Genomic DNA, 9,872 nt, shown 5'->3' on the forward strand with positions numbered 1-9,872 from the left:
TCATTTATAAAGCATCTGCTACATGCCAGATACTATGCTAGTATATAGAGACAAAAGAACCAGTTTCTGCTTCCAATAAATTTGCAAAATATAGGACAACATGTATACTTATAAGTAGGTAGAAAATATTTAGAAAGAAAATAAAAAATAAATATCAGATAATTTGAGGGAGGCTCATCACTAGCTGGGGAATCAGGAAAGGTTTAATGTAAAACATAGCACTTGAACTGAATTTTGAAGAAAGGCAAGAATTCTAAATGTGAAAGTGAAAAAACAATGTACTCCAGATATGGGCAACAATCTCTGCAGAAATATAGAGGTGGGATGTGGAGGGCTACATATAATTGATAGAAAGCAGAGCACATAGATCAATCTAGAAAATATGTGAAAAGGAGTAATGTGTTATAAAACAAGGAAAGTAGTTTAGAGTCAAATTATGAAGAATTTCAAATGCTTAAATAGAGAAATTTGTTTTTAAGCAATAAGAAGCTACTGAAAATTCTTGAGCAGGGGATTAACAAGATCTTATATGTGATTTTGGAATATCACTTTGGTAATGTAGGAGAATGTGGATTGAATAAGGGTGAAGCTAGAGGTGAAGAGACTAATTAGGAAGCTATTTTACTTTGACTAGAGAGTTAATAAAGACATGAATTAAGGTTTTGCCATTCAAATGAATAGAATATGGCAGATATGAAAGGCACCATAAAGTAAGAATTAACAAGGTTTAACAACTTATAATATATAGGAAGATATGACATATCTACTTATAAGTAAATATATACAAAAATTTAGATTCTTTAAAAAATAGGAAATTTATAAGTATCATCTTAAAATTCAATTATTTATAAGATAGGGATCAAAAATGGGTAAAATTTTGCTTTAGTATTTGATTTAAGGCTAAATGACCATTTTCTGGTATATTGAAGAGAAATTCTTGTTCAGCTATAGATTCAGGTCACTGAGGTCCTTATCAGTGCTGATATTCTTTGATTTTGTAAAAGTGTAGACACAGAGAATTGCTTCTCAAATCAAATGATTTACATTATGTATGTCAAAATAATGATGTTGAATGTGGAGGAAGGCAAAATAGGGAAGGTGAGGAAAGGATTTAGTTTGAGAACAATGGTAACAAGGTCTATTTCAGGCATGTGGAGTTGGACATGCTTGAAGGATATTTGTTTGGAAATAACCAACATGTACACACTTGGAGACATATTCCTGGAACTCAGGAGATATACTAAGGCTGGATATATAGATTAGGAAGTCATCTGCATAGAGATGATAATTTAATCACTGGAAACTGTGGAGACAGACAGGCAGACAGACTGATAAACTGACACAGAGACAAAAAGAGACAGAGAAAAAGGGAGAGACAGAGAAGATCTAGGGTGGAGGCTTAAAGTATATTCACCTAAGAGGAAAGACATTTTCCCCAGGGGAAAAAAATCCAGAGAACATTTTATTTTTCAATTTTTTATTGAATAATGAACCTAACAATAGAAGCTCTCATATATAGTGCTTAACAATTTCCAAAGTGTTTTTCTTACAGTAAACCTGTGAGATAGATAATACAGTAGAATTATTATCTCTATTAGCTGAATACAGAAACTAAGGATCCAAAAAGTTATGTCACTTCCCCAAGTGTCACACCCTAAGAGTGAGCCCACATTTTCTGAGTTTGAGCTCAAAGCTTTTGTCACTATACCACAATGTTTCTCAAAATTAAGCTATGAATATGATCATCTCTAACTTGTAAACTGTAATGCACAAACCACTTATAGTAACGTTTAACATTTTCAATTTGCATGTGCTCTATGCTTTTTGAAAACATTTTAGCAAAACTGACTTGAGAATACAGATTTTCAGATTTTCATCTTTCAATTCAATTGACTTCAATAACCTTTTATTAAGCATCAACTACAAGCAAAGCACAGAAGTTCACTCCCTTCTAACATAGGCATGTGACTACATTCCATCAGCTGATTTAGGCAAGGAAAAGATTCTTGGAAGTAAGCCCAGATAATTTTCCAAAGAAAAATAGAGAGTTGAGGTTTTTATTCAGTGAATGTAAGCTCCTCCCTGTTTCTACCTCTCTGAATTTGAGATGTTTGGGGATGCTAATGCCTTGGTAGACCCATAATATCAGTAGTGTGAGTATTCTATATTGTTGCCAATTGCCACCAGTCTGTCATATTGAACAATTCTTTTCCATATGTTCAAAAAAATCCTACATAAAGCACGTATCTATTCAGAATGCCAGAAGCCTTTCCTCATATTAATCTCTTTATTCTCTCAGGTTAAACTTTTGCTGGAAATGGAAATCTCTCTTCCCCTAATACTGTTTGCTACTCTCTGTGTTTCATCCAACAAAACAAAACAGAAACACTTCTTAATTGTAACTTAGTGCTAAGTTAACATAACATCCCCCATCATAGGGATGATGTCTTCCCACCTTGCTTCTGTATCTACCAAGAAGAAAACTTACTTTCTGCAGTGAACATAGACATAATTCAAATATTCAATAAATCTCTAAAGGCCTTGAAAAGTACATAGATATCCTCAATAGTATCATATAAAAATATCTATCAACCTCCTTATCTTCTAGTTTTTATATTTTAACATACAATCTTAAAATTCTAAATAAAATTTATAATTTTTCTTATTTAATTCTAGTTTGTCTAATTCTCTGTATTATAATAGTTTGTTCTCTAGTGTTTTTCAATTACGATAATGTCAATTATACATTATCGGATAATATAATATTTAATCATCTAGCCTCAGAATTGAAATACAATTTCTAATATCATTTCTACACGGGGAAAAAAGCAATGTGATTTTCCCTTTAAACAATTGAATGACAAACAAAATTTTGGAACACAAACTGTTGGTAAATTGAAAAATGTTTGTCATTAGACTTCTAGTTTGGGGTGCTAGAAAGGGTTCTAGTGTAGGATTAGAAGCTCTCTATAACAATCTAGCTTCTATATAGTTGTGTGACCTTGCCTAGTTACTTAATGGCTTAAAGACTGAGTTTCCTTTGCAAAATAAGGATGACAACTAACCCTTTGTGGTTGTGTGATCCATAACAATTCAAAAGGGTTAGATATAATTGTCTATGCATTTAAAAGCAGATTAATAAAAATAGGCTAATATTGCCTATTTTCCAGACATAATATACAATTGGATGGACTGTTCATAGAGCTGGCCTACTTTTTAATTCATTTACACATATGTCAATTAAACATCTACCTGGGCAAGGCACTGTGACATATATACTATATATCTTGTGCAGAAACTACAGATAGAGAATGCATGAAATTCTGACTTCTGAAGGAATTAGATAATAGGATGAATTGCATTTAAGAAGTCAAACTATACTTCCCCCATATCAGAGGGATTACAAATCTATTGATATATCAAAGTGTGATTTTCATATATGACTTGAAAAAATTAATTTAGTTATTTTGTTGTCTTTTACAATATCCTTGTGCTTAGATCCAATTTATGTAATGTGTAGCCCATATAGCTGTAGAATTTTGAATCAATATGGGATTATTATGAACATTAAGTATTCTCTGTTTTTAAAAAAGTGAATAATCTATTTTAATGAGATAAAAGGTATAACTTATACTTAGGATCTCCCCAAACTTTTGAATCTTTTGAAGAAAACAGAATATCTATATGATTGAATACACTATCTGTTATAGAGTGAGGGGTCTTGTTACTTTTGTTGCTGAAACATAACTTCATTTTGTTCTCTGATTTTTTAGCAGTTGCTCAACAAACTATTGATCAAAATGAATAAATATTCTTAAGTAACTACTATGTGCAGAGTACAGCATCAAGTGGTAGGGATACAAATTTAAAAATGAAACTTCTCTGCCCTCTAGGAACTTATCTGTGGTCACAATATCAATTAAACCTGTTCTATAGGCCTAGTCTCTCCACATGCTACTCTGTTCCACATCTATAGCCTGGCAGAATTCATTCATTGTGATCTTTTTCCCTCTAGGATCTTTTTTAGAGTATCCTTCACTTCTGTGTTCCTGAGGCTGTAGATCAGTGGGTTTAGCATGGGAATGACAAGACTATAAAACACAGAGATGACTTTGTTATATTTCCAGGAATTTCCTGCTTTTGGCTGCCGGAGATACATGAAGAAGAGAGTCCCATAGAAAATGATGACCACTGTCAAATGGGAGGCACAAGTGGAGAAGGCTTTGCACTTACCCTCAGAGGAATGGATCTTCAGAATGGAAACCAGGATGCAAACATAGGAAACAAGAACAGTCAGAAGAGAACTAGTTAGATTTAAAGCAGAGAAGATCAAGAGCTGTTTCTCCTTAGAGTGAGTGTCTGAACAGGACAGTGCTAACAGTGGTGGGTCAGCACAGTAGAAGTGATGTATGACATTGGACTCACAAAAGGATAATTGGAAAGTCAGAATGGTCTGTATTATTGAGTTCAGGAAACCATAGGTGTACACACCAATTACCAATTCACTACAGACTCTTTTAGTCATGATAGCGGTATAAATCAGAGGGTTGCAAATAGCCATATAACGGTCATAGGCCATTGTAGCCAACAGGAAACACTCTGTTGTAGCAAAAGCACTTGAGAAGTACAGCTGTGCAAAGCATCCTGAGAAGGAAATGGTTTTCTTCTTCACAATTAAGTTTTGAAGCATCTTGGGTCCAATTGAAGATGAGTAACAGAGATCAATGAAGGCAAGGTGACTAAGAAAATAATACATGGGAACATGAAGTCGTGAATCAAGCTTGATTAGGACAATCATTCCAAGATTTCCAATGAGAGTGATGAGGTAAATTGCTAGGAACACAACAAAGAGGGGAATCTGAAGTTCTGGACGATCTGTGAATCCCATGAGAACAAATTCTGTCACAGTGGTATGATTTCCTCGGGCCATTTTTTTTCTGGAACTTTTTTCTGTTGCCAAAAAAGAAGGAATTTGCCTTTAAAAATATTTCACCGGATAGCAAAAGGTGCTGAAAAATGATAATACTTTTTAAATCATATATCAGTGGCAAAAGATAAGGATTAAAAGACCTTCTGTAATTCTTAGATTATCATTCCATTTTTCAAATCTAGGGACTCATAGAGGTTGCTAATGGATTAGAAAACTGCCTCTTTCAATTCAGTTCCATAACTTTTCTGTAATTTATAGTCAGAGAATTATTTAAAGCACTAGAGGTTAAATGATTTGCCCAAGATCATATAGCTTGGATGTATAAAATGCAGGACTTAAACCCAGATCTTCTTGGAACCAGGACCGAATTTTCATCCATTACATAATACCTTGCCTATCTCTCTCTGTGTGTGTGTGTGTGTGTGTGTGTGTATGTATTTATTATGTATGTATCTATACTTCACACAAGTTAATTTATTTCTGTTCCTTTAATGAGTTTATCCATATGCTTGCAAAGGAATATTCTTAATACATAGGTCAGAAATCAGACTATATTACTACTATACTTACCAAAAATCTTCACCAGGTCCTCATTGCTAATTGAAGAAATGCCAAATGCTATAGCTAGATAGCAAAGATCCTCCATAATCTATTTCCAGTACTCCATACTAACCTTTTTTACACTAAATTGAATTACTTACCATTCACCAATATAATGCTACCCTCTCCTGTGTCCATATATACAAGCAACTCCAATAGTTATATTTGGAATAGACTTCCTCCTCACCTCTACTTTGTGAAAACCTGTTATTTATTCAGGGTCTTGGCTCAGGTGCCATTTCCTCTCTGAAATGCTCTATGCTCCTAAAATCTCTCAAGCTATTCTGTTTGGCTATATACTATTTTCCCTGTGTTTATACTAATATTAGCAACTCATATTTACATGGGAAATTAAGGCTTACAAAACATTTTCCTCACAACACTGTGAGGTAAGTAATGTAAATATTATCTTTGTCCTTCAGATGAAGAAACTAAGATACAGAAGCTTACTAAAGTTACATAGCTAAGGGCTTGAAGTAATGTCTTCTCTCTTCAAGGTCAATGTTGCTGCTCTCTTTTATACATTTGATTATATTTTGAACTTCTATTATATTTATTTCTGTATATCTCATTCCCCATTCATCTTACAGGACTTTAAGCTCCTTGAAAATAATACAGTATCATTTAAAAATATATTTTATGCCTCCTTAAGAACATAATATAAATAACTTTCAAATATCAGGTAGGTGATTGTAAAATATCAATTGAATTGAATTTAAATTTTTGCTAGGGAAGAGAGATTTTGTTTTTGCTAGATATCTATTATTGTAATTTTACTGGGGGAGGCTTCATTTATAATTTTCCCTCAATGTAGGCATAGAAAGCATCGTGAGCTTTCTAAACATACAGATGGCATTTTCTCCAAGGGAAATGGGAAAAATATCTCTAGGTATTGTACAATAAGAAATAGCAAATACCTTTCTAAATAACCCCAGTTACCTATTCTTTGGACATGTTTTGTTCATGGTTAATGGAGGAGCATGATTTTGTTTTGTTATTTTTCTGTTATACTAATAGCTTTTCTTAAAAACAACAACAAAAAAAAACATGAAATTTTTTAGAGGCTTAAGATGAAGGATTTAATTCTGGATGATGATCTAAAAAGTATTTTGCCCCAATGAATATATTCCTTATTCTATACCATTGAAATCCAAGAAAATAAGATAGATGGGCAGAGCAGATAGAATGCCAAGTTTAGAATCAGGAAGATTTGGCTTCAAACTTTACCTTTATTGATTACTTAAATAATATGATCCTGGGGAAATAATTTTACTTCTTTACAACTGAGGCAACTTCCTTGGATGGCTCTGCTAAATTTTACATGTTTTGCATTCCATGTCAATACAGAGAATTCCTTTACTGGAAGTTTCTTTTTCTGAGGAAATCACAGTTAAGCCAATTGGATTCTGGATAGGAGAATTTGCTATGTGCCATGAACCACCATGCTAAATGCTGGAGACACAAGAAAGGCAAAAACATTTAAGTCTCTCAAAAACATCCAAAATTTTTCATTTTAATTTTCATTTCATAAATAGTACAGAACAAATCACTTCCTTCTCATAGGTATCCTGCTGCACAGTATATTAGAACGATGTTTAAGTTTAGAATGTGTATATTCTCTATGTTTCTTAACAATAACATTAAAACTATATTTTACTAAAATTGAAGATGAGGGAATTTGACCAAATTCTAGATACTTGTGTTTGGTTGACCATATACATGAGGAGAAAGTAAAATTCAATAAATTCTTAAGCCCATTTAAAAAAATTTTTTTTTTTCAATTGAGCAACCAATCAATCCAATATTTATTGAGTTCCTTCTACTTACTAGCTGGGTGATCCTGAGTTAGTCAACTTCTCAGAGACTCAGTTTATTTATCTGAAAAACATAAATAATATTAGAATGACCTACTTCACAAGGCTGTTGGAAGGAAAATGTTTTGTAATTTAATTATGATAATGATAATTATATTAATTAATTAAATCTAAAGTGAAATATTTCTTTCACATACAATATAGAAGAATTTCCAACTGATTTTTCTTTCCTGGAAAATATATGCTAAAATTCAAGTAGAAGGTAGTTTTCTTCACTGTGCCTTGGTGGAGTATATTAATACCAAACTATTGCCTTCTCACAATGGAACAAGAAATAACTATGGATTCCAAAAAAATTGCAAGGATCCTTTTTTAATGTTCATTTTTTGTTCAATTAACAATTTTCTGTCTTAGGGAATACTGTTTGATACAACTACTTAACTTCTCTAAAACACAGTTTTCTTATCTGTTAAAAAAAATGAGGGTAATCGAAGTACCTACCTCAGAGAATTCTTAAAAGATTCAAATAAGGTAATTTATTGTAAATTGTAAAGAGCTATAAAAACATAGGCAATAACTTTAATTCATTTTGGAAAATAAACATTTAAAAGTGCCCACAACACACGAGGTGTTTATTTTTTAATTAAATTAAATAGAACTATACTCAAAGGCATTTGGCCCTACTTACAATTCATTGGCAAGACAACTGAGTTTGAAGTTGCAAGAGTAGGTCAAAATTATGCCCCTTGTAATTTTTGACTTATATAATTTTGGGGAAATCATTTTATGTGTCTGGATATTATTTTTTTTTCTATTTAAAGTAAAAGAGTTAACTTGGATGGCCCCTGAGATCCTTTCCAGATCTGAATCTAGGATTCTAGTCTTTATTCTTTCATTTCATCATTTTGAATTTCCAAAAAGCAAAACTATGATGAGACAATGTTGCCTAATTATAAAGCTACTCTTACTCTGTTAGATGTAAACTATCTAAGAAATAGTGTTGAACCTTTCAATTTTAGTGTATTTGTCAACATACATAGGATCGATTCATTCTATTCATAATTCTATTTGACCTTATGTGATGGTTACTTTCTAAGTTTTGTTTGGTTAGTCAGGCTTAAAGTATCATGTCTGCTTCTCACAAATCAACATGGCAAAGAGAAAATCATGTTCATATGGCATTTTCTCCTTGTGCTTTCTCCAAAAGGAAGGATAGATTTTGCTTTTCCATGGGATAATAATAGTTAGCCTCTATATGGCACTATTCACTTTGCCATGTGAGGGGAGTCCCTCACAATAATTCTTCAAGTTAGGTGGTATAAGTATTAATATTCCCATTCTATAGATGAGGAATCCAAGATTTAAAGTATAATAACTTGCTGAAGGTCATAGAAGGTACTAGATGTCATAGTCAAAACTGAAGTTCAGGTCTTCTGACTAGAAACCTAGTGTTTTTCTCCTCTTGCCAGTATTTCCTCTAAAATGGTGACATCACTAATGATCATCATAAGAATGCTAAATAATGAAAATAATAATTACTTGGGACTATACAGTTTACAAACTATATGGAATCAGATGATCAGGGCTATAATACCAATTTTTCTATTAATTACCTTTTTGACTTTAAGCAAATCACTGTATGTCTTTGAGTATCAGTTTTTTCATTCTTATAATGAAATAACTTCTAGAATTCCATTCAGCTCAAGATTAAGAGCCTATAAGTGGGATCTTGATAAAAATTCCAATAGCAACTCTATAATTCCCTTATTGTCTTCTAATTGTAAGTGAAGCAAAACTTCTCCTAAATAGTAACAACAAGGTCTGTCGTCCACCTGCCATTAATAAATATAGAACCCAAATGCTTCCCTTTCCTAACCTATGATTTTCTCTCCCTGCAACAAGTTACAAGTGCCATAAGAATGAATACAACTTACCAACCACCTATAGGAAGAAAGCTAGATAGGCTTCCCAGACTGCATTTAGCATGTCCACTTGGTGTAATTCCAATAACACAAATTGGCTTCTTCATGTCTAAATGGAAAGCTTTATTTGTCCCTTACGCACAAGCAAGCCCTCGAGTATTTGTAATGGCAAATGTATAATGAGTTTGTTATTCCAGAGCTTACTCTCTACCAAGGGAACAGTTTATTAAGAGTTTGTTGGGGGTACTTTATATTTGGTTTAAGAGACCCTGAGGAATTGAAATCCTTGAATCATCTCCAGATAGAGGCACAAAGCCAGTAGTAATACTTTTGCACCAGTATTTTAGCATCACTCATGTACAGCCTTGGGACCTGAGTCAAAAAAAAGACTTTGGAATAATGTTACTAGTTCAGGCTCCTGAGGAAAAGAACTATGAGCCTAACTGAAGTTGAGGGTGGATGTCCAATCCTTATGGAATAGTGCATTTGAAAAAAGAAAGGACGCACAAGTCAAGAAATTTGTTTTTCCATGGCAAGGCCAAAAGTCATCTTGGGTAGGAGATCCAAACCAGGGATGCACCTGTTCCCAGGGTATAGAAGAAACTT

The 9,872-nt window shown here is 33.0% G+C and overlaps 1 protein-coding gene across 1 annotated transcript; it reads right to left on the minus strand.

The window, feature by feature from the left end:
• Positions 1-3,991: 3,991 nt before the first annotated feature.
• LOC127541521 (olfactory receptor 1030-like) lies at positions 3,992-4,930 on the minus strand. Its single transcript, XM_051966757.1, has one exon. The coding sequence runs from the start codon at positions 4,928-4,930 to the stop codon at positions 3,992-3,994; it is 939 nt and encodes a 312-aa protein (XP_051822717.1).
• Between the last annotated feature and the right edge of the window lie 4,942 nt (positions 4,931-9,872).

This window comes from Antechinus flavipes, chromosome 6 (genome assembly GCF_016432865.1).
Source record: "Antechinus flavipes isolate AdamAnt ecotype Samford, QLD, Australia chromosome 6, AdamAnt_v2, whole genome shotgun sequence".
Classification (NCBI taxonomy): Eukaryota; Metazoa; Chordata; class Mammalia; order Dasyuromorphia; family Dasyuridae; genus Antechinus; species Antechinus flavipes.

What these genes read in the sequence shown, in the direction of transcription:
- LOC127541521 (XM_051966757.1), bottom strand. Translation starts at nt 4,930, where the DNA reads ATGGCCCGAGGAAATCATACCACTGTGACAGAATTTGTTCTCATGGGA.